Genomic DNA, 27,369 nt, shown 5'->3' with positions numbered 1-27,369 from the left:
CCCACATTCACTGCTGGCTGCAAATGCCAGGAGTTGACAGCAGCCTCCCCTTTACAAGGCAGGAGGGTGCTACAGTTCGCCATTGTCTCCCCCTAGGGCTTCACTTGCTTTCTAACTGCAGGTATCAGAGGGACCCACATCTCTCTGTTCTGACATGCTGTGTGTTGATGGCAGAGTTTAATTATCCATATGCAATCTTACTTTCCATATTCCCAAGTCCATGGGGCTGCCTTATCAAAGCATTGCAAGACTGATAACCGTCTTCCAGAAGTATCATAGTGATATTAAGAACACACATCACAGATCATAGTAAACGGCTTTAATTTTTTAACGAAATCTCAATACTGCAGAAAGCATTGTTGTCCTAGCTAATGAATGCATAGAGTATTGCTTGCAAAATAATAATTGAGATTCTATTTTTAAAGAGCTTAGAACAGTACACGGTGCATAGCAAAGACTGTGTATGCGAAGCTGAATTTTAAAATATGGTAACAAGTGTCTGAAAATATGTGGTTCAATTTGTCTCCCGGTTACTTTTCCCTCTCCCCCTTTAAAATGAAGTGGAAGGGGAGGGAGGAAGAGATAAGAGGTTTGTGAGTGAAGACAAGAGCCCTTTAAGACCTGGGAAGACTAAAGCCACAGGGATCTCCCTCTGCCTTAAAAGGCACAGGAATCTTAGTGGGGAAAATGAAGTGGTGATAAAAAGCCAGTCCGTGTGCCTGGAATATCCAAGTCAGTGCACGCCCGGGATCACACTGCAGGTCACGTGCACTCTGGGTCTCTCTCTGCAAACCTGCCCTGCCTCAGTCCGGAAATATACAACTGCCTAAGAAGGGTCTGGCTCACACAGGGGCCGTGAGACACAGCAGGCAGTCCGGCTGCCACTGGTCATGAACCCTGGACACGGTAGGCAAGATGTAGTGTCCATATGCATTATTCGGGTGGGGCAAAGATCACAGCGCTCTCTGGACTTTCAGACCCAGAGAACCACTCATCTCAAAGACTGTGGTAACTCAGGGGCTGAGCCATGCCAGTGTTCATTATGTGAAACAAGGACTGGAACCTCACAAGACCAAGTCTGTCCATTTGAGGATGGCCAAAGATGCACACGTGCTGCTTTTATCTTATGTGCAGATTAAAAAAAAAAAAAGTTTCCTTTAAATATTCCATACTCTTCAGGAATGCCCAGGCAGCTGAGCTTTCAGGATGTCACATTGCAGAGGACTCCGATGCTACAGATGGCAGCTGGAGACCCTCTCAAGGCAGGTGGCAGAACGAAGTCCCTCTCTATCTGCTGGGGTGGCCCCTCCAGGTGCCCCGCTGGAAAGCAGAGCAGCTCTGTCTCTGGGTGGGTGAGAGGTGCTGCATGAGCTCACTATAGTATTCCAATACTGATGGCAGTAGGCTGCCAGAGTAGCCCAAGCTGGGTGGCTTCAACAACAGATACTCACTGACTCATAGTTCTGGAGGCCAGAAGTTTGAATTCAAGCAGGGCTGTGCCTCCTCTGAAACCTGCAGGGGAGGAGCCTTCGTGGCTTTTTCCCGGCTTCTTGGGATGGGAATGTGCATCCATCCTTGGCCTTCCTTGGTTTGCAGCTGTGTCACCGCACCCTCTGCCTCTGTCACGGCATGGTGTCCTCCCTATGCATCTGTGTCCGAATTTCCCTATTCCGATAAGGACTCCAGTCATATCGGATGAGGGCCCACCCCAATGACCTCACCTCAACTAGATCATCCGCAAAGACCCTATTTCCCAATTAGGTCACATCGAAGGTACCTGTCTTTTTGGGGGTACAATTCAACTCACAAAACCAGCCCATCACCTCAAAAGGACCTACCACCCCAGCGCCGTATATTCCTCTCTGCCCACAGCTGCTCCTTCCCCTGGCTCTTGGGGAGTGGGGACACCTCTCCCCACTCCCACAGTGACCGAGCACCTTCCCCTTGGTATGCATTCTGAAGGGGGCATTTTTTTCTCCTCCATCTCAGGCCTGTAGGAAGCAAGTTCTTTCTAGATTGAGGTGTGTGCGTGTGTGTGTGTATCTATGTATATGAGTGTATGTGTCTGTGTGTTTTTGGGGAGATGTGTGCAGGGTGGGTGCAAGGGAGGAGTGGGAGGCAGACGGGCAGGAGGAAGATAGAGCCACAGGAGTGAGCACAGAAGTGACAAGGGCAGAATCGGTGTGTGCTTGTGACAAGTATGGGAATGTCATCCCTTTAGGTTCAGTCCTATAAGGCAGGTGTATCAGTAAGGGCACTGATTCTGCGACCTTAACAGAGATCAGAATAACAGTGGCTTAAGGAAGAGTGGAGTGGATTTCTCTCTCCTGTACATCTGGCCTGGTGGGTGGTAAGGAGGATCCACATCGCCCAGGCCCAGATGTGTATGGCTCTTTGAGTGCCCCATTCTTTCCTAGACTCAGAGCTGCTCTCCACCTCCTCCACATCCAGCCACTGGGAAGCAGGACAAGGGAAGTGAAGAGTACGTTCTTTTCTTTCCAAGGATTACTTGGACATTGCAGTCTTCACTTCCATGCCTACTGGCCAGGGCTTAGTCACACAACCTTGCTAGCTGCAAGGGAGTCTGGGAAATGCAGCTGCTATTCTCAGAGGCCATGTCCTCAGGGATTCTGCTAAATTTAGCAAGGCAGGGACAGATATGGGGGAACCACTGACAGTCTATCACAGAAGAATGTGATTTTAGAGAAACAGTGAAACTGTGTCATTAACCCACCCCTCATGCCTTACAATAACCAAAGAGAAATCCAGTGGTATCCATCACAATAAAGAGTATGAGAGGAATGTGATTAGAAAATCAGGTTGCCAGGCAGGATGTGTCCAGTTTGAGCCAGTGATGGGGTTCATGGGGAAGGCTTTGTCTCAGGAAGTTGTGTATTGGGTTGTTCTACGGCCAGATGGTTTTCAACGACATAGCATGCTCTATAGCTCTCCAGGACCCGGGACTGGACGTAGGCCTTGTCCTTCTTTTGCCAGGCATCGGACTCGATGTAGACGTTGAATGGGTCGTTAGAGTGTTCCAGCTTCTTGGAGCGGATGTAGCTCAGCATGATACCCAGGGTGAAGAAGCCGAAAAACCCCAGCACCATGAGGACGTAGAGGGCCTCCAGCTTGCCGTCATCACTGCGGGGGGACCTGCGGGCCAGGCCCGACATGTTGCTGCCCTGCTGAACTGTCTCCTGCCACAGCTTGGTCAGAAAGGGCATCACCACTGTGGTGTTAGACAAGATCATCCTGGGCATTAAGGTTTCGCTGCTGGAGTTCCAACTTCCCAGGCACACCTCTTAAAGGAAAAATGCAACCCCAAATCAAAAAGTACGTATTGGCCAAAACCCACACTTACGCACACACATGTACACAATTTTAAAATCTCAAGTGAGAGGGGTGAGCTGACACGCTCCCCAGCCCATGGTGTGTGCCATCTTGGGTCTGTGCAATGCCTTCTCTTAATTGATGAATGGATACATTGATTCCCTTCTATTTCCATCTACCACCCCCAATCTCCACCCCTATAGGTGACCATCAGAAGGAGCTTCTTTAACATGCATTGCTGCATATTGTGGCGTATGGGGTCACATGTGCATTTTGGCTTACCTAAATGGTATCTGGTCATCCAACTAATTCAGTCTCTTTCCTTTTCCTCACGACTGTGTTTTTGTGGCTCACTTGTGGTACTGGGTGTGTGCATTCCTTTACTTCCAATGGTTGTATACAACCCATTGTGAACACCCACTTCTTTTCTCTGCCTTCTCCCCTAGAGATGGACACTGCTGTGGCTGCTAACTCCATAAACAAGGGGGAGACAAACATCCCCATCCTTGCCCTTCTATGCACCTAAAAAAAATCACGCATCTCATACAACTAGTTCATGAGGGCTTATGCATGACCAGTCAGACTGGGGCGCTGCCAGGGCGCCCTTGGAGATAACATGCAATAAGTGTTCTGTTTCACCACGGAGCATCTCTCTACGAACAGTTACATTCATCTGAATGAAAAATCCACGCTATCACATGGTGGACTTCGGAATGTCTAGGGAGATTTCACAGAGAGCTCCCCTCGAAGAGGCCAGTGTTGCAACTTGTGCTATGTTTTTCCCTCCCTGCCCACACATACGCACACACATGTACACAATCTGAAAACCTCAGGTGAGAGGGGTGAGCTGACGTGCTCTCTAGTCCATGGTGTGTGCCGTCTTGGGTCTACACGATGCCCTCTCTTGATTGAGCAATGGTACATGGATTGCCTTTAATTTCCATTCACCACTCGCTGGCTATGCAGAAAGTGACATTTTCCCTATCATTTAATCTTGATATCACTGTCCCTGTATACTCAGAGTGGGCCTGGGAATTGGAAAAATTGTCTCCAAGTAGCTGTGAGATTCTGTCAGGGGTTTGGTTTGCTGTGGAAACCCCATCTAGGTGACCTTGAGATCATTGGTAAGCTAAAAAACAGGTCAGTTATTTGTTTGTTTGTTTGTTTGTTTGTTTAGGTTTGAGCAAATGCCGGCTTCTACCTCCCGTTCCTGCCGGGCAACAAAAGCCCAGAGGCCAAGTTGTTGATGTCACACTCCAAACTCGAGCCGGAGGGGCCACTGGGAGCTTATCACACGTACGTGCTCCCACTCAGTTCTTTCTTTTTCTGTTTTGTTGAGACACGGTCTCACTCTGTCACCCAGGCTGGAGTGCAGTGGCACGATCTCAGCTCACTGCAGCCTCAACCTCCTGGGCTCAGATGATCCTTCTACCTCGCCCTCCAGAGTAGATGGGACTATAGGTATGCACCACCATGCCTGGCTAACTTTTGTATTTTTTGCAGAGGTGAGGCTGCCCTATGTTGCCAAGGCTGGTCTTGAACTCCTGAGCTTACAGGATCTGCCCACCTCAGCCTCCCAAATTGCTGGGATTATAGGCATGAGCCACCCTGCCTGTCCCCTACTCACTTCTTAGGAGCTTAAAGTAGCTAAGTAGAACATGGCCTGGAGTAGAACATGGCCTCGGGGGTACTGTTGTGACTACAGGTGATGGATGTGGGTGTGTTTGGGAAGACAGTTTATGGCCAGAATCACTATGGAAAGACAAATTCCAACACTTGCCAGGATGGTTCTGTCTTTCCCAGCCAGCATGGGGACTGCGACATTGAACATCATCTTCTGTAGGACAAATAACCTCAGAACCCTGGCTTCTCTCCAGCTTAGACCCAGAGCTATTTCTTCATTGAATTGGCTTAATTGTAAAACATACCCTGAACCCAGCACCAGGTGAAGATATCTGGTACCTTTCCCAGGTCCCTCTTCCTCTACCCGTCTCTGAACTGTGGCTGTGTCTCAGAGTTCTGTTACCTGCTCTCTTCTCTTCCCACTCTCCTCTGTTCCGGGGTGACCGCACCTGCTCCAGGCTCACCTGCATGGCCATGACCCAGGGCTCTCTTTAAGCTCCAGAGCCATGTGTCCAAAGACCTGTTAAGGAGACGGCTCCCTTTGGCCATCCCCAGGCTCCTTAAAGTTAACACCCCACCCTGTCCTGTCAGAGACTGGCCCCTTCCTCAGTGAGTTGAGTGGCAACACCAGTCACCCCTAAACCTGCATCCCTCTCACTGATGATGGCAATCTCATCACAGCACTTCCCATCTTGAAGGCCTTCCTTGGCTCCTCCCCACCTTCAAGGTGAAACTCCTGGTCTGCCTGGATACAGGCCCTAAATTTGAGAGTCTCTGCATCCCTCTCACAGTTGCCACTGTGCCCAGACCCAATGCTGTATAGTCCCTGCTGGCCCCAGAGCCTCCACACATTGTGCATCTCCAGCTCAGACTGCACCTTCTTCTTGGCCCATGAAACTTCTCAGCAATGCCTACTCATGCTTAAAATTCAGCCCAGCTCTCACCTCCTTCCTGAAGCCTGCTCTGATGCATGGAGCTGGGTCATCACTGTGCACACCATGACCCCCGCTAACCTCATCATGGTCAGGATCTCCAGGCCCCTTATCCCATGCCTGCCCTGCCCATCCAGCCCGGTGCTGGGCACACAGCAATACAGGAGCTGCCCTGAGTGTTTATCAAATAGATGCCACCAGAACTTAATACCTTTTGACCAGTGGGGCTTGACTCTTTATAACCTGCTTACTCCAGTGAACAAATGCCAATGAGCTGGCTCCAAAGCTTTAACTGACTCCCTTTTCCAGAAGGGCAGTCATCTTCTACCCTGAACTACAGTCTCAGAAGGCAGGAGTGAGGAGCAGAAACAGCTCAGATTTGGGGATTCCATTGCTACCCCAGGTTTGGATTCTAGCTTTGCTACTTCCCGGCCACACGATCCTGGATAGGTTCCTTAGAATTGCTCAGTCAAGTTTTTTTTTTCTTTCCAAAGTAGCGAGAAATACCGCTAACATATGCAGGCTGTTGAACCACTGAGCAGGTGTGTAGAGTGGCTGACAGCACGTGGCATGTGGCAGGTGCACACTCAGTGGTCCTGGGTAGGAGTTTATTGGTTTTTCTACCTTGTTAAGAAATTGCAGCCCAAGGATTTGGGACTTTGAGGGTTTAGACTTGGCTTTCCTGTGGCTGACCATGGCGGCTCTCTTCCCTACTTTGTGGAGAGATCAGACATGAATGAGAATCAAAGATTGTTTGTGGCCTTTCCTGGTTTCTAGGCTTTTGAGTCTGTTCAGAGATCTGTCAGGAGTCAAGCTGCCTGGGCTCAAGGGACTCAGGTACTTGTTCTTGTACAAAACTAGCATTTAGCCCCATCCTAATCATCGGGGTAGGCAGGAATTGTTTGGTAACAGATCCGAACTCAACGCTCAACCACTTCTTTTTAAATGACCCGAAACCACTTACAAATGCATAAAACCCTGACCCAGAAAACAGACAGACCTGGACCTGATACTAAGCTGTAATTTCCAAAAACCCAGAGTGATCACAACTGGCAAATAATTCTGCCGCCAATTACTGTTAGAGAGTCTTTACCACTTCATGACCATGTGAGGGTAGAATTGTGGCAGGCAACATTTGAAGATCCACATGTTAATTGGTTTAAAACTGATAAATCCATACAGCAAAGTAAGAGTAATGTCTGCAATTAATTCATAATAATGAGTTCACCGAGAAGGCTTGTTACTTAGAACCAGACGGACTTTCCTATGGCCAAAGAAACAACTGGAAACATCTGCTTTGAAAAACTCCCAAGCCCAAACCATCCTCAGCCTTGTTCTTTAGAATGCTTTAGAATGACCTTGTTAAAATGCAGATTGCTCCTGTAATCCCAGCACTTTGGGAGGCCGAAGCAGGTGGATCACTTGATGTCAGGAGTTTGAGACCAGCCTGGCCAACATGGTAAAACCCCGTCTCTACTAAAACTACAAAAATAAGCCAGGCGTGGTGGTGGGCACCTGTACTTCCAGCTACTTGGGAGGCTGAGGCAGGAGAATCGCTTGAACCCAGGAGGCGGAGGTTGCAGTGAGCCAAGATTGTGCCATTGCACTCCTGCCTGGGTGACAGAGTGAGACTCCGTCTCAAAAAAAAATGCAGATTGCTGGGCTTTACTTACAGAGTTTCTGATTCAGTAGAACTGGAGCAGGCCTGAGAATCTGCATTCCTAACACATGCCTACGTGGTGCTAATGCTTCTGGTCTGGAGGCCTTGCTTGGTGATCTATTGGAATCACTGGGGGAGCCTTTAGAACCTTTAGAAAATAATGGTTCCTGGATTTAGAAATAAAACCTCCAGAGATTTTAATGTCATTGGTCTGGGTTCCTGCCTGCTTCAGAGACTTTTTAGAAACCTCCCAAATGACCCTAATTGGTAGCCAAGATTGAGAACCACTGGGCTGTGGTGTGGGACCCTAGGAAACTGACAAATCAGCCTTTTGTGCTGCTGGGTACCTGGAAGAATTTTGCAAGAATGTAAAATATGATTTCACTGACTATTTTTCAAACCTTCTTTGTTTTTTACATTTTCTTTTCTTTGGCATCGTTTGCCTCTGATACAGTCTGAAGAGAAACGGCAGAAACTCTCCAGTCTTCAGTGTAACCTCAGCTGTCCCCACTCTCACGCACGCTGGTGCCTTCAATTACAATTCACCTGTCAGAGCTTAAGTCAAGCTAATTAATTGCCTTTCAAATAACAACCCTATATTTTTAAAGAATTTTTTAAAACTTTACATGTAATTTATTGCATTGCTTTTGCTAAATGTCCTCCATACCCCCAATGCCTGCAGGCTGGGTCACCAGGGTATTTTTGTGTAATGAGTCTCAAAATGAGTTGGGCAATGTCTTCTTAATAGTCGGCATGGTGTAAATGACAGTCTGGATCTGCATGTCATTTGGGATTTTACATCAGATTCTCTAGGTTCAGTTCTAGTATACATGATGCCGAAGCACCTACATGCCCTGTGGCTGCACTTTCAGATGGCTGGACTCAAACAGAGTGGGAGAGCAACTGATCCAACAATCTTAATTTTCAGAAAACAGGGCTCCTTAGAGATGAGATGGCTTGCCAAAAGTAATCTCTCCTATCAGAAATACATATCCTCAGCAAATTAACGCAGGAGCAGAAAACCAAACACCGCATATTCTCACTTAAATTAAGTGGGAGCTGAACAATGAGAACACACGGACAGAGGGAGGGGAACAACACTCACTGGGGCTTGTCGGGGGAAGGTGGGTGGGGAAGAGCAATAGGGAAAAGAACTAATGCATGCTGGGCTAGATACCCAGTTGATGGGTTGACAGGTGCCACAAACCATCATGGCACATGTTTATGTCTGTAACAAACCTGCACATCCTGCACTTGTACCCTGGAACTTAAAAAAATAAATACAAACAAAAACAACCAACCAAAAATTGTCTAAAATGTCATCTCTTAGCTATTGACTCACATTTTATTAGTGTAGACAAGAGCAATTCCCAGGACCTTGTACAGAGGAAGCAGGCTCAAAATAGCTGAGGAATAGGCCACTTTCATCAGGTAGCATTGGATCCAGCCAAATGGGGGTTGGCTTCTCACCTGAACATGCCATCAGAAGTCATCCCCATTCCTGTCCCCTCAGCTTTTTGTAGCTTGCACAGTCAGTAAAGGAATGGGGGAGGCAGAAATGGTAGGAGCCAGAGATGTTCAAAATCCATCTGATGCTCGGCCTGTGCTGAATATTCTCAAACGGTGGTCTCATTGGGCCCAGAAAGTAGGGTGGATTCCTAGTCATTTCTGCTGCTACCTCGATGTGAGATATGAATGCTGCCCCTAATCAAGGGTAGTGCTTTTTTTTTTTTTTTTTTTTTTAATCTTAAAAGCTTAGACCCAGAGCTGCTGGTCTACTGGAAATCACTCAGGACACAGCGCTCTGGGCAGCTGCGCTGAGCGAGACACCTGCAAATGGAGACCAACGGGGCCTCCAGCACCCTAAAGTTCCATAAGGCCCCCAGCTGAACCCAGGGGAGAAGAGGGCAGTGGGTGGCGCCTCCTCCGGGCACACACCACCTCTTCTGACTTCTCCCACGTGCTCTGGCTGTGTCGCCTATCAGCACTGATAACAGCCTGGAAGCTTTCAGAGCAGAAGCTTTCCCATCATGGGAAACTCTCATTCTTTCTTTCTTTTTTTAATTTTCCAAAGCCTTTATTTCTAAGACCAATTGTGGCCTGCCCGTGCATAAACTGGGCAGGCTGTAGACAGCAGGCTTCCCCAGTAAATACTGCAGCCTTCCTCCCAATATTGAGCCCTGTCCCACTGATCCTGCAGGGGACATGAGTAGGGCATTTGTTCATGGGGAGGCCACAAGTTTGGGCCTCTCATCACTGTGACCTCAGACCCCTGTTGAGTGTGTTGTAAACAGAGGAGCCGTTCTTCAAGCCCCCTGCCCTGAGTGCACCCCTCTCATTCTTTTATTATTATTAGCAAATTCTCCCAGTTCCTGATCATTCTTTCTTAAGCATTTAGTGACCGGGTAAGGTTCTTGTGGCTGACTCCAAGCTTTCTTCTAAAAGGAATAGATTCTAGGGGTGAGTAGGGGAGACAGGAAGGTCGAAGTCAGAGCTCAGGAATCTGGGTCCCAGGTCAATCCTAGATAAACTACAGGGCTCCTTAACTTACTTCCCTAGGTTGACTATGGGTATTTTTATCACGCTTGACAGGACTCCTTAAGCATTTCTTCAAAAGAGCATCCAGTCTTAACATCATCATTTGGTCTCATTTGTTTTAAGAAGCAGAATCAGGGTAAAAGCAATGATGGATAAGACTCATTTTGGTGAACATGATCTTATTGAGCCAAGAATTCTGAGTCAATTGTCCTTGGAACCAACTGTCTATTGTTTTCATCTTTATCACAGCACTATGTCCAGATTCTGGAAACATATCAAACATATCTCTCTCCTAGCTGAAAAGAAGCCACCCAGGGCCACCAGATGCTTCCAGGCACTTGGCCGGCTCTGTCTGGTCTTCTATCCTCCCCCTCTCCCCAGCGTCAGTGGGCACTAAGGTGGTCAGGGTCTCTCAAGGAATCAGGATAAAACCGTCCAGAGGCCCAGAATCAGACTGTCCTCTCTGATCAGAAAAATGTTTCCTGCCACCTCCCAGCGGGACGTGGGGTGTGGCTTGAGTCTGGTGCTTTCACGAGGAACTTCCTAGACCTCTCTATGGGTGATAGAGAGAGAGTCTGGGGTGTGAAGAATGGAAATAGAAACACTGAATACTCAGGGAGTCAGGCCAGCAAGCTGGTGAGGAGACTCCATCAAACTCAATATGAAAACATGGGCGGGCGTTTAGGGATGGATAATGAATGACAGCTGAAGTCACACATCAGGAGGGAAGGAAGGACTCTCATCTTCAGCAAATGACATAAATCCGGGGAGCCTCAGTTTCCTCACCTGAACAGTGGGAACGATGGAATCTACCTTGAGTATATATCCGAGGTCTTTGCGCAGCATGGAATCAGCCCCTGGCCTTCCTAGCTCTTGTTTTGTTTTATTTTATTTTATTTTATTTTAGAGATCAAGTCTCGCTCTATTGCTCAGGCTGGAGTGCAGTGGCACGATCTTGACTTACTACAACCTCCTCCGCCTCCTGGGTTTAAGTGATTCTCATGCCTCAGCCTCCTGAGTAGTTTGGGTTTACAGGTGCATGGCACCATGCCTGGCTACTTTTTGTATATTTAGTAGAGACAGGGTTTCGCCATGTTGCCCAGGCTCAACATGACTGTGCTGAAGCGATCTGCCCACCTTGGCCTCCCAAAGTGCTAGGATTACAGGCGTAAGTCACTGTGCCCGGCCTCTTGTTTTATGTTTGCTGTTCTCTCTGTAGGTGAGGCATTCCCACCATATTCCCTTCTTAAAATTCTACTGGTCCTTCAAATGCCAGCTCATATCCACACTGTGTCTGACCCTGATCCAGAATCCCCTCCCCTTCTCTGACCCCTTGTATATATCTCTCCTACAGTGCCGGTCATATTCTAACTTCTAATCATTTGTAGACTTGTCTGGGCATTTTCTCCCAGGAGGTCCCAAAGGACAGAGACCATCTTGCTCACCTTTGTTCCCACTCCAGCACCCAGAATATTTCAGTAAGGTTTTCCTGAATTAAGTGGGAATGCAAAGTATTAGATTCAATACCACTACAGTGGGAAAGTGAGTGAAGAATTGATAAAGTATACTATGCTCTGGAAATAGATTATTGAGTAATCAAAGCAAAACCTCTTGTAATATAGTATGTTTTTATATATTAAATTTTATATTATTTATATTTATATTATTAATGTATTTTTGTTATTCATTTTGTGTATTAAGATTTACAGTACTCATATATATATATATATATATATATATATATATATATCTGCAACCCACCTTATTTCTAAAAAAATTTGGGCACTCAGTGATCGTTAATAGTAGAGCACAATTTTCTTCCCTCCTTACCACACTCCCAGTAACTCTTAACCTTTTTTCCCTCCTCCTTTTCCATAGTCCTTATCACCTTCCAGTAAAATAAAGTTTTCTTAATTATGATGTTGATTGTTCAACGTTTGTCTTTCCCACCAAAATGCAAGCTATTGTAGGCAGGGATCTTTGCGTGGGTTGTTCTTCACTGCATCCCAAGCAGCTAGAACAGAGTCTGGCATATGGTAGGAGCGCAATAAACATTCAGTGAATGCAGGCAGGCATGCATGAACACATGAATAATAAGTGTTCCTTTCAACTACCAGAAAGCCCGAAACCACACAGAAGCTGTCTCACCCTCAGAGATTTAAGAAGATAGCAATGAGGCCCTCTGATGCCCTCTAAGTGAGCTTTATTTCAAAACAATTCATTTTCCAATAACCTGTCAAAAGCAGGTCCTACCTGAATATCCTTGACTATTTCCTCTGGATACAGATAATGCCTTCCTCCAGTGGATCCTCGGCTCACCTGATGATTGGGTGAAACTGGCCAGAGAAAGCAGAGGGGTTTTGCCGGGTCATTGTAAATATGAGTCACGGCTGAATTTAAGCAACTTTGTGAACTCAGCAAAGTCCCCACCACCTGGACCATAAATGATAGCTATGGTTATTGACAAGATCCTTCTTTAATGGAGTTGGAACCTCCTTCTTAATCTAAATGTGGACTCAAATGAACGGTCAATTCACATAGAGCAATGGACAAATCCGGGGGGCAAAGTATTATGTAATAGATTTGGGCACATGCGCACGTCTCTGCTACTTAGTCAACTTTCTTCTAAAGTTTCCCACTTTTCCCATGACCACAATCAAGATCAGATATCAGTAATGTTCTCCGCGTCCCATGCCCTTTCCTCAGGGAGATGTCAAGGCCCAAGAGCTGGTCCCCCAAAAAAGCTGAAGGTCTTTGAAAAACAATGGGGACTCAGGCCCCGTGAGTGGTTTTGACTTTCTTTTCTTTTGAAAGTTGCATGTCAGTGTTTTCCAAATATTATACAAGAAGGTCCATAACTTAATAATGGAGAAATGTTTTCGTTATTCTATGTTGGTGAGATGCTTTCCTATGCGTTTGTTGTGTAAGTAAATGAGAACGGCAGAAGGAAAGGAGGGAAGAGGCTGATCATCCTACCCAGTCTCCCACTCCGGGGGTCTCGGCGCTTCCAGCCTGGAGCGCGCCGGCTGCGCGTCCGGAGACGCAGGTTCCAGGGGCCTCCGGAGTTGCCCGACTAGGCCACTTGCGCCCCGGGAGAGGGCCGCAGAGGTGGGAGCCCCTGACTTACCCGGGTCTGAGATGCGGAGAGCCGGGTGTGGAGCTGAGTGTGCGCCTGCCGAGCGCTGAGGCCACCGACAGCCCAGCCCCGGGGCGGCACCTTCTAAGGGCCTGAGCGCTGCGCGAGGAGCTGGGGCAGGCGGGGCCTCCCAGAGCCGCCAGGCGTCCCGCCCCACTCCGCCTACACTCACGGCCCAGCCCAGGGTCCCCCGGGACCACCCCAGACCAGCCCCGGCCCAGCCGGGTCCTCCGCACCCTGCACCCCAGACCAGCGCCTCCGCGTGTGAGGAAGCGCTTTGGATCCTGTTGGAGAGGCTCAAGGCCGGCAGAATGTCTGCATTAGGATCGAGAAAGCCGACCCACCGACAGATCTACCTACCTTCCTGCGGGAGTTTGAGGTTGCCAGGGAGGAAGCTACTGCAGCCAGGAGAAAGGCCGTCTGGGAGACGCCCCACCCTCGGACGTGACAGCCTTCAAATGTCTCTGAACATAATCACTCCAAAGACGGCTCAACCGCTGCCCCTCACCACTCTTTTCAGCCTCGTCCCGCACCTCAGCTGTGGCCACACATCTATTCGGCAAACATTTATGAAGCACCTACTTACTGAGTGTGCAGCCCTGAGCTGGGGGTGCAGCTGTGGACTAGACAGGAGGGGGACCGGAGTGGCAGGCAGTAGCTGGAGGCACCCGAGCCTTGGCGCGCACACTCTGACGTCCTTGGGGCTTTTCAGTCTGTGCCGTCCTTTTCCAGGGAGCAAACCGTGCAATGATCCAGGTGACTTCCCAGCAAATTTCATAGCTGTAGCTCACGGGTTTGGCAGGCAAGAGTGAGAAGGGGCAGTCCCCAAGAGAGAATCCCATGAACCTTCTGGGGAATGGCGTCCAGGCTCCAGGTTCCTACTCTGCAGGTGGGTCGCAGAAGCAGGTTCCTGACCTAGGGCTAGAAGATACTCTCTAGCGTCACTGCCTCCATGGTCTTCCTTGGCAGATCACTTCTCCCTGGGCTTCGACCTCGGTGTTCTCATGGGGAGGAGGGTGATTGGAGGCTCTCCGAGGGGTGTACCGATGTATCCTGTGCACCAGGCAGAACCAGCATTGCCCTGCAGTCTGGGTGCACAATGAACCCACACGGCCACGTTGGAAAGTCCTGAAATGTTCATAGCCTATGACATGAAATTGCACTGTGTGAAATATATTTATTCTTTTTTTTTTTTTTTTTTTTGAGACGGAGTCTCGCCCTGTCGCCCCAGCTGGAGTGCAATGGCGCAATCTCGGCTCACTGCAATCTCCACCTCCCAGATTCAAGCGATTCTCCTGCCTCAGCCTCCCGAGTTGCTGGGATTACAGGTGCCCACTACCATGCCCTGCTAATTTTTGTTATTTTTAGTAAAGATGGAGTTTTGCCATATTGGCCAGGCTGGTCTCGAACTCCTGACTTCAGATGATCCACTCGCCTAGGCCTCCCAAAGTGCTGGGATTACAGGGGTGAGCCACTGCCCCCAGACTGAAATCTATTTATTCTAAGGATCAGAGCTGTAAAAAAATCCTTATGCATGTAAAAGTTCTTTGTATTTTTACTTACAATAACTAGAATCTAAACATGTAAAAATAGAAAAAAAGGTAATTATAGTACATATGATATTATTCTACATAGTAGAATAGTATATGGAGTCCTTAAAATAATGTTTACAAATAATTTATAACAACATGGAGCTGGGCATGGTGGCTCACACCTGTAATTCCAGCACTTTGGGAGGCCAAGGCGGGTAGGTCACCTGAGGTTAGTAGTTCAAGACCAGCCTGGCCAACATGGTGAAACCTGTCTCTACTAAAAACACAAAAATTTAGTTGGGCGTGATGGTGGGCACCTGTAATCCCAGGTATTTGGGAGGCTGAGGCAAGAGAATCACTTGAACCCAGGAGGCAGAGGTTGCAGTGAGCCAAGGTCATGCCATTGCATTCCAGCCTGGGTGACAAGAGTGAAACTCTGACTCAAAACAAACAAACAAAAAACCAACAGGGAAGATCTTTATATTATCATACTGAGTGAAAAATACAAAAACAGAAAACAAAACAAAATCCCCCACAAAACCCAAGGCCCTAAATTGTAAATATGAGATGCCAGGCAATATTTCAAAAGTCTATAAGGAAGCACGCCACCATGTTAACATTGTCTATTAGTGGTGGGCCTATCGGGGATTTATTATCTTATTTATGCTACTTCATGTTTTCCTTCCTTTTTTGTTTTGCAACAACTCTGTATTAGTCTGTTCTCACACTGTCACAAAGAACTGCCTGAAACTGGGTAGTTTATAAAGAAAAAAGGTTTAATTGATTCACAGTTCAGCATGGCTGAGGAGGCCTCAGGAACTTACAATCATGGCCGAAAGCAAAGCAAACACGTCCTTCTTTACACGGCAGCAGGAGAGAGAAGTGCAGAGCAAAGTGGAAGGAAAAGCCCCTTATAAAACCATCAGATCTCGTGAGAACTCACTCACTATCATGAGAATGGCATGGAAGAACCGCCTCCATGATCCAATCACTTCCCACAAAGTCCCTCCTGCAACACGTGGGGATTACAATTTGGATTACAATTCAAGATGAGATTTGGGTGAGGACACAGCCAAACCATATCAAACTCTATGTACTTTGATATTTAAGAAAAATTACATAAACTTTATGTGAAAATTCCCTGGATTTTTCGCCTCAAGGTCATGCTGTACATATACAGTATCCTCCTGCCTACCTCTCCAAATGGATAATGGATTGAAGCAAAAGGCCTGTCCCACCAAGCATTGATGTGTAACCCTCTTAGTAACAATTTATAGACCAGGTAAATGTGTGGAGCAGCCCAGATCAGCTGGAGGGAGCATTATTCCCATCGGAATGTGGAGCAATGCCTGCCCACCTGTCACCTGGTTACGGTGAAGACAGTATGAATGGAAGCACTGCCAGAAACTAAAGGCTTATGTAAGTGATGCTGTTCTTATGTCTCCTCTTCCTCTCTATCTCACATATGATGAATTATTTTATTATGATCATTCTGTGGTTGTTATTTTCTTTTTGAAACGATAAGACATGATTACAGATGAGAAAGAGTGTATTTTGTAATCCTTGATGAACTTGAAATGGTTTCCTCTTTTTTTCCCTTTTTTCTTCTTCCTTCTCCCTTCACTCATTCATTCTCGCCTCTCTCCATTTTATAGGTATGATTGATCTTGAAATAATGATAACAGAACCATAGCCTATATAGTCCTTGGGTCACTTCTGTCTCTATTTCTCTTTCTTCCTTCCTCTTTTTCTCTTGGTCCCTTTGCTAGAGGGGTGGTGAGCATGGCTCCCTGCCCCTCTCAGTGGGTTTATCTTCATTTTCCATGAGCTTCCACCTCAGTGCATGTGACTTCAAAGCCAAAGCTCCAGCCACTTCTCATCCTTTCTTAGGAAAATCTCAAGTCTTAACTTGAAAGCTGAATGTCCTGCTTTTGTTCCTAACTCTGCTCATGGGATAACGGAGGAAGAAAAGCTCAGCCTGTTACCAGAAAGGACAGATCTGCAGTGTAACCCATCTAGTATGCAGGGTCATGTGCACAGTTCTTTACTCTTCCCTCTGACTGCCCTTCAGTTGGTGTCCAGATGCCCCTGTGTTAGCCTGGGGACATTCCTTGCCCTTTGGCCCCTCTTTTGTTGCCTTTTTCTTTTTCCTTAGACAAGGTCTAACTCGCTGCCCAGGCTGGAGTGCAGTGGTGCGTTCATTGCTCATTGCAACCTCGAACTCCTGGCTCAAGACGTTCTCCCAGTTCAGCCTCCTCAGTAGCTGGAACTACAGTTGTGCATCACCATGCCTTGGCTAATAAAAAAATTTTTTTGTAGAGACGGGAGTCTCAGGCTGGTCTCAAACTTCTGGCCTCCAGTGATCCTCCTGCCTTGGCCTCCCAAAGTGTCGGGGCTATGGGCATGAGCCATTGTGCCTTGCCCTTTGTTGTTTTTTCAGTCCTTTACCCTATGGTTTCTACTATCCTCAGGGACAACTCTCATTTCCCTGGGGCTTCTGGATCTTCAGCAAGACACACCCCTAAAGGCAAACAATCTTTAGCAGCAGCAGAGCATAAACTGAGTGCTGTTATGCTAAAAGCAAAATATTTCCCCCCCATGAGAAAGTCTAAGGGGAGCAAGGGCCCTGAAGTCCCCATCCTGCCCCCCCAGTGACAGGTGATGGAGAATGGAATGATGAAAGAGACCCCACCCAGCTACCTGGTGTATCAACCCCCTCACCCAGTGCTGTCCACAGGTCAGTCCCCATCCCACACGGTGGCTTACCACATCCACATCTTATGAGAGCCATTTGTTGCTCCCCAGTCTCTTCTGTCCCCCTTCTTTGACCAACATTTCCCTGTCTGATTTGCTTGGTCATAGGTGGCCTGTGTCAGTTTCCTCCCAGGACTCTCTTTGCCTGGGAATAAGTGCTATATGTGAGAAGCGTCCCTCCCAAGTGCTGTGTGCAGCCTCCTGGCATTCTCCTAAGACTTCCTAGAGGATTGCTCTGGTTCCAAAAAGAAACCAGCCACAACCTGTTTGGAGCCCTGCAGGATGTTCCAGCTCACCAACTTCATTCCCCACTACTCTGCCCCTCTAGCGGAGCTTCTAGACCAGCAACCAAGGTGCCTCCATTCGTTGTACATGACTCACCTTTCCCCCTTCCAGACCCTTCTTCATGGGTCTAGCCTCTGTTTCCAGCTTTACACAGCACAGGCTGATGCCTGCCACTGAACGGGACCCAGGACTTTTTCAAACCTCAGCCCCCAGCAAAGGTCTGAGAATGGGCACCCTGACCAGCTCTGAGCCTCTAGGCATAGGGTCTATTTGTTTAATTTTGAATTCACTTTTAAGATTTAAGAATTGAGAGCTCTCATATTCAACAAAATTCAGGGGATCTAGAAACATCATGCCCACTTTTGGCAGAGTAGCCAACTGGCAGAAACTGATGCTGACGCTGTCAGCTTCCTATACAAAACGCAAACCAGAGTTTACCACAGGCCTCACTACTCCACATTCTCCTCCACAAGGACACTCAGCAGGCTCCTGTGCTGAACGGCCTGCCTGGTTCTGTAGGTGTAGGGTTTGTCACTCTGTTCCAGGACCTACTTTCCGCAAAGCGCCTTACCCGGCTGTTTCTTCCCTTGGCATACCTGAGAACTCCTTTCCTCATTGAATTGCTTTGACCTTGCTAATTAGTTGTGTTGCAAGTGCTTTTTGGCTATGTCAGCTATGTATGTTCTGTTTATCATTTTAGAGCAATGGTTATTAATTTTTTCAGATTCTTCTTGGGAATTTGAGAAAAAACTATGGTTCTCCTCCACCATCCTGCCCCCGCCCACCCCAATGCACACATGTGCAACATTTGTTCTACAATTCAAGAGCTCTCTAGACCCCTGATATGTTGGCAATTGGTGGCTGCCACATTAGGAACCCCTGATTTAGGGGAAGGACTGTTTTTTCCATTAGACAAACTCAACTGCATAGCATCAATTTCATGGGTCTCTACTGTGCACTGTGCCCAAAAAATGCCACTGAATGCTGCCTGACTGGTGGATAGTAAGACTGTCCATTAATGTGGTCATTTAGGCTGCCTCTGCCCAGGTCTTGGGGTCATTGGCACTAATTCACAGCACCCTCAAGTCACCCAGGGAAGATGAGATGCAGTTGGCTATAGACCCACAGGTTCGGGCATTACAACTGCCCTCGCAGTTGACAAATAACCACAACCTTCACATTGTTATGAAAAGAGCACAAATCCAATTAAGAAAGCTTTTCCGAAAGAAATAACAATGTTCCCACCCCCTCTGTCACTCCCCACCTGCTTTTTGTCCCAGAATAATGCTGTGCTGATAGGAACATGGATAAATTAATTACAGTCTGGAATGTTATTCATGGGTAGGAAAAAACACTAAATCTTCTCGCACAATGTTTGACATTTAAAGATAAACATTGCCTTTATGTTTTTTTTAAACCTCAATCAACCTAGTTTACGCAGACATAGGTATAATCCTTTTAAATGCTGTGGATTTTTAAATTGCAAAGGTAACAATATGCTGAGTGTTTTACCCAGTCAGAGAACCAGGAGATGCAGGAATGAGATTAGCATCTCTTTAGTTCCTTGCATATTTGATATTATTTTGGTGTACCTCCAATTCCTGATAACATAGAAGCACTCTTGTGACTGAAGTCCCTGAAATGGAAGGACATTGGTAACCCTGAATTTAAAACAAGCACAGGCAACCTTTGTGGGAATGTGTGTGAAGGTCACTTTCTAGAAACAGGACGGTCCGTAGCCATTGCCAAGGTTTCTGTGTCGTTTCAACCAGAACCTTAGGCCTGGAAGTCTGGATGGATGTGGGTTGGCATGGTCCTCTATGGGCATTAAATGAATAAATGGATATAACAGAGGTGGTGTCTGGCATGACTCAAAGAAGGACGAGAGGAAACATATTCAAATGAAATTTTTAGAAAAGCAAATTTCAAAAAAAATGCTTAAGTATAAAATATTTTGATGACAACCATGATTTTCAAATTGAATCCTTATTCTAAGTAATGATCTAATCTGAACTTAGACCCCTTTTCTTAAGTTTTTTCTCAATAAGCCTTTGATGTCTAGTCAGTTCAATTCAGTATTTACTGAGTCCCTATATGGATAGGGTATAGGGCATGAATCAAATGCATGTCCAGAATTGCCCACAATGCAGAGCACCCCACCCATATCTCCAAAGACTTCCCGGCAGAAGTGATCTCTGCCTGCTGGGACAGATGTATAGACTCCAACAGCAGCAAGGTGGCCCCTCTGACTACTGCCTTGGGATCCACATTGCTCTTAGAACTATTCCTCTTTTTTCATCCCTGAGGCCCCCACCAAAGCTCAGCCTGGATCAATTTTTTTCTAGGAATCTGACACATTTCCAGGCTGATTTCCTAACCTAGTCAGACCCTCTTCCATCTGTCTTTGGGTGGTCCATTTTCTACTTCATTTTCCACCTCACATGTTGGCCATTGATGACCACATCAGCTTTTCTATGCTATAAGCTCCCAAGGAACAGGTTCCATCAAATGATTGGCCTTTCAGCTCTCTACTGTGACCAGAAAGTTGCCTGGTACATAAAAAGGGGTTCACAGGTATTTCTCATGTGGATAACTGGTTACTCATCTATGCATGATTTGGGGGATCCCCCACTTCCTGGACTAATTGTAAACCACATTGTACCACCTGGGGGTGCCTGAGCACAACAGAGCTAAGTGAACATTTCATCAGTCTAATTGAATTCAGTGGAATGTTAGGGCCTGGAAATTTGGACTAGGAAGGTAAGCAGCAGGAATAAGTGTGAATGACAGTATCTAAATTAAAATCTGTTGCCATGAAAGATCAGACATTTTCTCCTCTGATTTGTCCTTCTAGAAATCACAAGATGCCCAAAGAATCATAAGCAATGGGTAACTAGGCAAGGGAATTGTCTTTGATAAATGCCATGATTGCTCAGTGTCCCATTTCTCTTGGAAAGAAGAGTGACCCAAAGACTAAACTGAGATTGGGGTTTGCAGCTAGCCTTCCATCTACTAAACCTGAGCTGAAGTACTTTGAGCTCTTTATTTCTTGTTTATCTCATTTGTCACTCAGATGAGAAGAATGCCCGCTCTGTTTGACTCAGTGTCAGTGTGATGAAGTAAAATAGCTTCTTTAAATCCCTCTGCAACAAGGCAGTGAATTGAAAATAAGAAAGATAGGGAAGAACATTCTGGGCAAGACAGCTCAATGAGTTCATGCTTTGATCCATCTCTCAGCTCTGAACACAAAGCCATGACAGGCAGGTATAAAAATAGAAAGCTAAAAAGGGATGTCTGGATTAACAGAAGCAGAAGAGACACTGCCAGAAGCGTCTGACCTACTGGGCTCTTTGTCTAAAATCAGCAGGGAGTTTGGCCTCTGCTGGGCAATCCCAAGACGTCCCGCCCAAGATGGCAGACAGGAACCAAGTACTTGCTTAAAGTCAGGAACTAGGGTGGGGCCCCGAAAGAAAGTCATAGCGCCTCACTGCTGCCTAGAGACCAAGCTTTTAGAAAAATAAGGCTGAGGGGCCAAGATGGCCGATTAGATGCAGCTGCAGTCCGCGGCGCTCATGGAGAGGAATGAAAACTGCCAGTGAATTCAGCACCTTCTACTAAAATATCCAGATTCTCAGTCCCACTCGGACTGACTAGGCAGACAACTAGACCCATGGAGGATGAAGAAAAGCAGACTGGGAAAACGGTCCACCCGAGAGCGCCACGGAGCCAAAGGAACCCCCAACCCCAGCAAAGGGAAGTGGTGAGTGACTGCGACACCACCTGGAAAACCATGCTTCTCCCATGGATCTCTGCAACCCGCAGATCGGGAGATCCCGTCATGAGCCCGTGCCACCAGGGCCTTGGGTCAGACACACAGAGCTGTGCAGAGTCACGGCAGAGCCGCTACTCAGGCACACACAAAGGCCCTGGAGTTTTACATACTCCAGCCTAAGGAATCCCAGCAAGGCAGGGGATCCACTCATATATTCCCCTAGGAAGACAGCTGAATCCAGGGAGCCAAACAGCATTGCTCTCCAGGCCCCGTTTACACAGCACTTCACAAGTTCAGGCCCACTGGAATTTCTGCCAGCCAGTGGTGACAGCCTGGAGTCAGCCTGAGATGGACCAAGCTCTCGTGGGTAGAGGCAGCCACCATCTCTGCAGTTCAGTTGACTCAGCCATTCTCGCCTGCCAGCTCCGGGGAGTCCAGGCAGTCCAGACGAGGAGGGGTCTCCCACAACGTAGCACAGGCGCTGTGCCAGATCGTGGCCACACTGCTTCTTTAAGTGGGACCCAGATCCAATCCTTCTCACTGGGTGGGGCCTCCCTGTGGGAATTTCAGCAGCTCCAGCCAGGGTTATGTGGACAAAACTCTGCTCTCTCCTGGGACGGGGACCCCTATGGGAAGGGGTGGCCAACGTCGCTGCAGTTCAGTGCACTCAGTCTTTCCAGCCTGCTGGCTCTGGAGAGTTCAGGCGGTCTGAACGAGGAAGGGTCCCCTCAACGCAGCACACCCGCTACACCTGCTCTACCAAAAAGCAGCTAGACTGCTTCTTTAAGTGGGCCCCTGGTCCCGTTTCTCCTGATTGGGTGAGACCTCTCGATAGGGGTCTCCAGACACCTCCTACAGGAGAGATCAGGCAGGCAACAGGTCAGTACATCCCTGGGATGGAGCTCACAGAAAAAGGAGCAGGCTGCCATCTTGCTGTTTTGCAGACTTCACTGGTGATACCTTCAGGTATGGGAAAAACCAAGGCAACTAGGGTCTGGAGCAGACCCTGAGCAAACCACAGCAGCCCTATGGAAGAGTGACCTGACGGATAAAAGAAAAACAAACAAACAGAAAGCACCACCAATAACATCAACAAGGAAAACCTCATTTAAAGGTGAGCAACCTCAAAAATCAAAGGTTGATAAGCCCACAAAGATCAGAATCAATACAAAAACGATGAAAACTCAAAAAGCCAGAGTGCCTCTTCTCCTCCAAATGACTGCAACACCTCTCCATTAAGGGCACAGAACTGGGCTGAGGCTGAGATGGCTGAAATGACAGAAGTAGGCTTCAGAAGGTGGGTAATAATGAACTTTGATGAGCTAAAGAAGCATTTTGTAACATTAAAAAGTGGGGAAATGACATGAACAGATACTTCTCAAAAGAAGACATTCATGCAGCCAACAAACAAATGAAAAAAAGCTCAACATCACCCATCATTAGAGAAATGCAAATGAAAACCACAGTGAGATACCATCTCACTCCCATCAGAATGGTTATTATTAAAAAATCAAGAAACAACAGATGCTGGTGAGGTTGCATACAAAAATGAATGCTTTTACACTATTGGTGGGAGTACAAATTAGTTCAACCATTATGGAGGACAGTGTGGCAATTTCTCAAAGATCTAGAGGCAGAAATACCATTAGGTCCAGCAATCCCATTACTGGGTACATATAGCATTCTATTATATATATATATATATAATAGGAATACAAATCATTCTGTTCTAAAGATACATGCATATGTTCATTGCAGCACTATTCATAATAGCAAAGACATGAAATCAACCTAAATGCTAGACTGGATAAAGAAAATGTGGTTCATATGCACCATGGAATACTATGCAGCCATAAAAAGAAAAGAGATTATGTCCTTTGCAGGGACATGGATGGAGCTGGAAGCCGTTATCCTCAGCAAACTAATGCAGGAACAGAAAACCAAACACTGCATGCTCTCATTTATAAGTGGGAGCTGAATGATGAGAACACATGGCCACATGATGGGGAATAACGCACACTGGGGTCTGTCAAGGAGCAGGGAGAGACAGCATCAGAAAGAATAGCTAATGGATGCTGGGCTTAATACCTACATGATGGGTTGATCTGTGCATTTTGTAACCAAATGTACCTGTAATTTATGATCCAATTCAAGTTGAATTTTTTATAAAAGATAAAGGAAAGATTAGGATTATGTTTTTATATAGAAATTAGTTGTTTCAGTACCATTTGTTGACAAGCCTAATCTTTCTCACTAAATTAAGCTTAGAATATTACAACAAGTTAAGCCACCATTTCAAAATAAAAAGGCGAACTAAAGAGATTTTCAGAATTTCATAGATAAAGACAATTCACATTTGCTAAAATGTATCCTATTAATACTAATGGTTGTACTTCAGCCATAAGAAAAGAGGACAGAAGGGAATGTGTGAAAATCAGTATTAAATGATAGTCAATTAAAAATAAAATTAAAAATTTGAAAGAATAATAATCACTGAAACTGATAAATAATGTTAACATTTTAATAGCCATTAAATTCACAAAATAATAATAATTAGTTTTGGAATTTTTTAAAGAATAAGATGAGTTAAATGGTTGAAAGTTCAATAGATTAAGACAGTTTTCTGAGTCCTTGATGTGATTGGGAAGAAGACAGAAATATTTAACAACTAGAGATTTTGTATGAAATTCATAGTTTACTAAGTATGCTAAAATTTTAGATAATTACAAAAAGGATATAAGTAATCTACAAGTTGCAAAGCAGCAAAGTTATTTTCTTTGATATAAATAAAAGGGAATGTATAATGTTTTCTTACACCAGTGAGAAATAGGAGGGAAAAATACTTTAAGAGAAAAAGTTGTTAAATAGAAATCAAAATGTAACATGATAAAAATATATGCCAGTACATCAATAATCATAATATCTTTAAATAGAGTAAGCACACAAAAGACTAGAATGACTACACTGAATAACAAAATAAAATCTAATTGTATGCTGCTTACAAGATATACATTTGAAATAAAACCAAATTGAAAAGTTGAAAATTAAGTTGTTAAAAAATACTAAGCAAAGGCTAACCCACAGAAATCTAAGGTAACAATATTAACATAAGACAAAGTAAAAATTCAGTTGATTAATAGTATACAAAGATCACTCAATTTAATAAAAGGAAACAATCTGCTAGGAAGATATTACAATTATGGGTATGTAATTAACTATACAGACTCAACAAATATAAAACAATCTGGGCAGATTTATAAGACATTGATATATTTATCTATCTTATCAATTCCCTTAAGGGGAACTGAGTTGTAGGGAGACGTTTAACACGTTTCTCTCAGCAACTGATAGATCTGCCCACCCCAACATAGTAAGCATATAGAATATTTCAGTAATGAAATTAACAAAGTTCATTAAATATATATAGAGAGAGAACACCACACCCAACCAATAGACAATATACATTTTTTTAGCAAGTGTTCATGGAACATTTTTTACAGTTTGGTCATGTACTAGGTCATGAAAGAAGTCTCAACAACATTTTAAATACTAGTTTTACATACACGCTTGACTCTATGATCAAAATGCAGTTAGGTTATAAATCAGCAATAAATTTGTGGTCAATAAATCTTCACATATCTGAAAACCAACAACCAAGTACATGTCTACTTAACCCATTGGTTAGAGAAGAAAACATTTTAGAAACATAAAATACTAAATGCCATAGAAAATACTATATATGAAAGTTTCTGGGATGCAGCTAACATGGTTCTTAGAGGTAAATTGATAGCATTAAATGAATTTTTGAAAAGAAAAATGATAGAAAATAAGTTTAACTCAAAAAACAAAGGAGACATATGAAATAAACTAAAGAAAGTAGATTAAACAAAATTTTAAAAACAAAATTAGCAAAAATGAAAATGAAAAAGGAGAGAAGAGCTACTAGATGAAAAGCTACTCAAGGAACACAGTTTGAACATTTAAATGAGATGTATATTTTTCCAGAAAAAAATATAAACTTCCAAAGTCAATTTATGAATAAATAGAGCTTCATCATAAAACTGGAATCTGTAAAAAGTATCAGTTCAATAGATGGATTTACTAACATATTAGACACAGCTGAAGAAATTATTTATGAATTAGAATGTAAGTCAGTTAAAAATATTCAGGGTGAAACACAAGAGAAAAAAATAACGAAAAATACAAAAAAAAAAAAGAGTATAAGAGATGTAAGGAAAAAGATTAAGACAAGTGCAGTTAGAGGCTGAGAAGTACAGAAGAAAGTGAACAGAGCATAAGTGATATTTGACGAGATAGGTACTGAGAATTTTCCAAAACTGATTTTTAAAAATGAAGCCACGGGTGAAAGAAGTATTTAAAATTTCAAGCAAAATTACTTTAAGAAAAATCAAACTTTCTTAGGTGCATCATATTAAAATGTTGAAAACAAAAAATAAAGAGAAAATCTTAAAATCAGGCAGAGAGGAAAAAGATATATAGGAATCACCAGTAAGATAGATACTGTACCTCATTTCTCAAAAGAAAGATTGAATACTACAGAAAATTGAATGACGTCTTTAAAGTGCTGAAAGAAAATAACCACCCACCTAGAACTCTATACCTAATGAAAATATCGTTTAAAAATGAAGGCAAAATGAAGACTCTAATAATTCAAGGAGCATTCTGTAATCCCTAATGTTTTAACTAAAATAATGACAGAATGTATAAATAATTAATAATGGGAAAATATGAAACAAAGAAAAATACTTCATTAATCTAAAAAGGATAAGAAATAATAGGTACATAGACAAGTGTAACAAATAGAAACATTACAGAGTTGGTAGAACTATGAGGAGAAATAGATGAATCCACCATTCAACACAATTTAACAGAAACAGATACAGCACGCTAAAAATCAGTGCAAACATAGTTGAATTCAGTAGCACCATCAATCAACTGGATCTAATTCATCTAAAACTTCATCCAACAACAGCAGAGTACACATTCTTCTCAAGCTCACATGGAACACTCACCAAGACAGACCACATTCTGCATCATAAAATATACTTGGCAAATTTAGAAGAATCAAAATCACCCTATGTCTGCCCTCAGACCACAATGGAATGAAAACTAGAAATCAGTGACAGAAAGATAGCGGGAAAAATCCCCAAGTACTTGGAGGTTAAACAATACACCTAATAATACTAAGCCAAAGAAGAAATCTCAAGGTAAATTTTAAAATATTTTAAACTAAATGAAAATAAAAATATATCTTGTCAAAATTTGTGAGATGCAGCAAAAGCAGTATTTAGAGGAAAAGTTGTAGCATTAAATGCAGATGTTAGAAATGAGAAAAGTTCTAAAATTAACAATCAGCTTTCAGCATGGAAAACTGGAGAAAGAAGAACAACTTAAACCTAAAGCAAATAGAAAAAAAAAAGAAATAAGAAAAATTAATTAAAAATAGGAAATAAGTGAAGAAAATCGACAAATCCAAAAGCTGGTTCTTTGAAAATATCAATAAAATTGACAAACTTCTAGTTAGGCTAAGAACAAAAAACAGGAGACACAAATTACCAATATTAGATATGAAAGAGAGTCATCACTACTGATTACATGAATATCAAAATTATCATTTAAAAATACTGAAAATAACATTATGCCCACAATTTTGAAGAACCTTGATGAAATGGACCAATTCTTTGAAAGACCCAAACTGCCAAAACTCACGCAAGGAAAAATAGATCTGAATAGGCCCATATTTAGTAGATAAACTGAATCAATAATTAATAGCCTTCCAAAAAGAA

The 27,369-nt window shown here is 44.5% G+C and overlaps 1 protein-coding gene and 1 non-coding gene across 5 annotated transcripts in view; both read right to left on the bottom strand.

The window, feature by feature from the left end:
* Positions 1-304: 304 nt before the first annotated feature.
* The window catches only part of KCNE1 (potassium voltage-gated channel subfamily E regulatory subunit 1), a 62,082-nt gene continuing 35,017 nt past the window's right edge, over positions 305-27,369 (bottom strand). The window contains exons 1-3 of one of the 4 annotated variants that reach the window (XM_025380056.1): positions 13,211-13,278; positions 12,337-12,419; positions 305-3,301 (exon numbers count right to left, since the gene is read on the bottom strand). In XM_025380056.1, the coding sequence (XP_025235841.1) occupies positions 2,862-3,260 (399 nt within the window). In that variant the 5' untranslated portion in view covers positions 3,261-3,301; positions 12,337-12,419; positions 13,211-13,278 and the 3' untranslated portion in view covers positions 305-2,861. Of the gene's footprint in view, positions 3,302-9,015; positions 9,452-12,336; positions 12,420-13,210; positions 13,279-27,369 lie in introns of those variants that run through there. The other 3 variants (XM_025380057.1, XM_025380055.1, XM_025380058.1) reach the window with 3 other exon arrangements.
* On the bottom strand, positions 9,751-9,878 carry LOC112621958. Its single transcript, XR_003118878.1, has one exon. It is a non-coding gene; the product is annotated as a small nucleolar RNA SNORA11 (small nucleolar RNA).

The sequence above is a fragment of the Theropithecus gelada genome, chromosome 3 (genome assembly GCF_003255815.1).
Source record: "Theropithecus gelada isolate Dixy chromosome 3, Tgel_1.0, whole genome shotgun sequence".
Classification (NCBI taxonomy): Eukaryota; Metazoa; Chordata; class Mammalia; order Primates; family Cercopithecidae; genus Theropithecus; species Theropithecus gelada.
The sequence above is the reverse complement of the archived record's forward strand: the minus strand, read 5'-3'. Positions and strand labels throughout refer to the sequence as shown.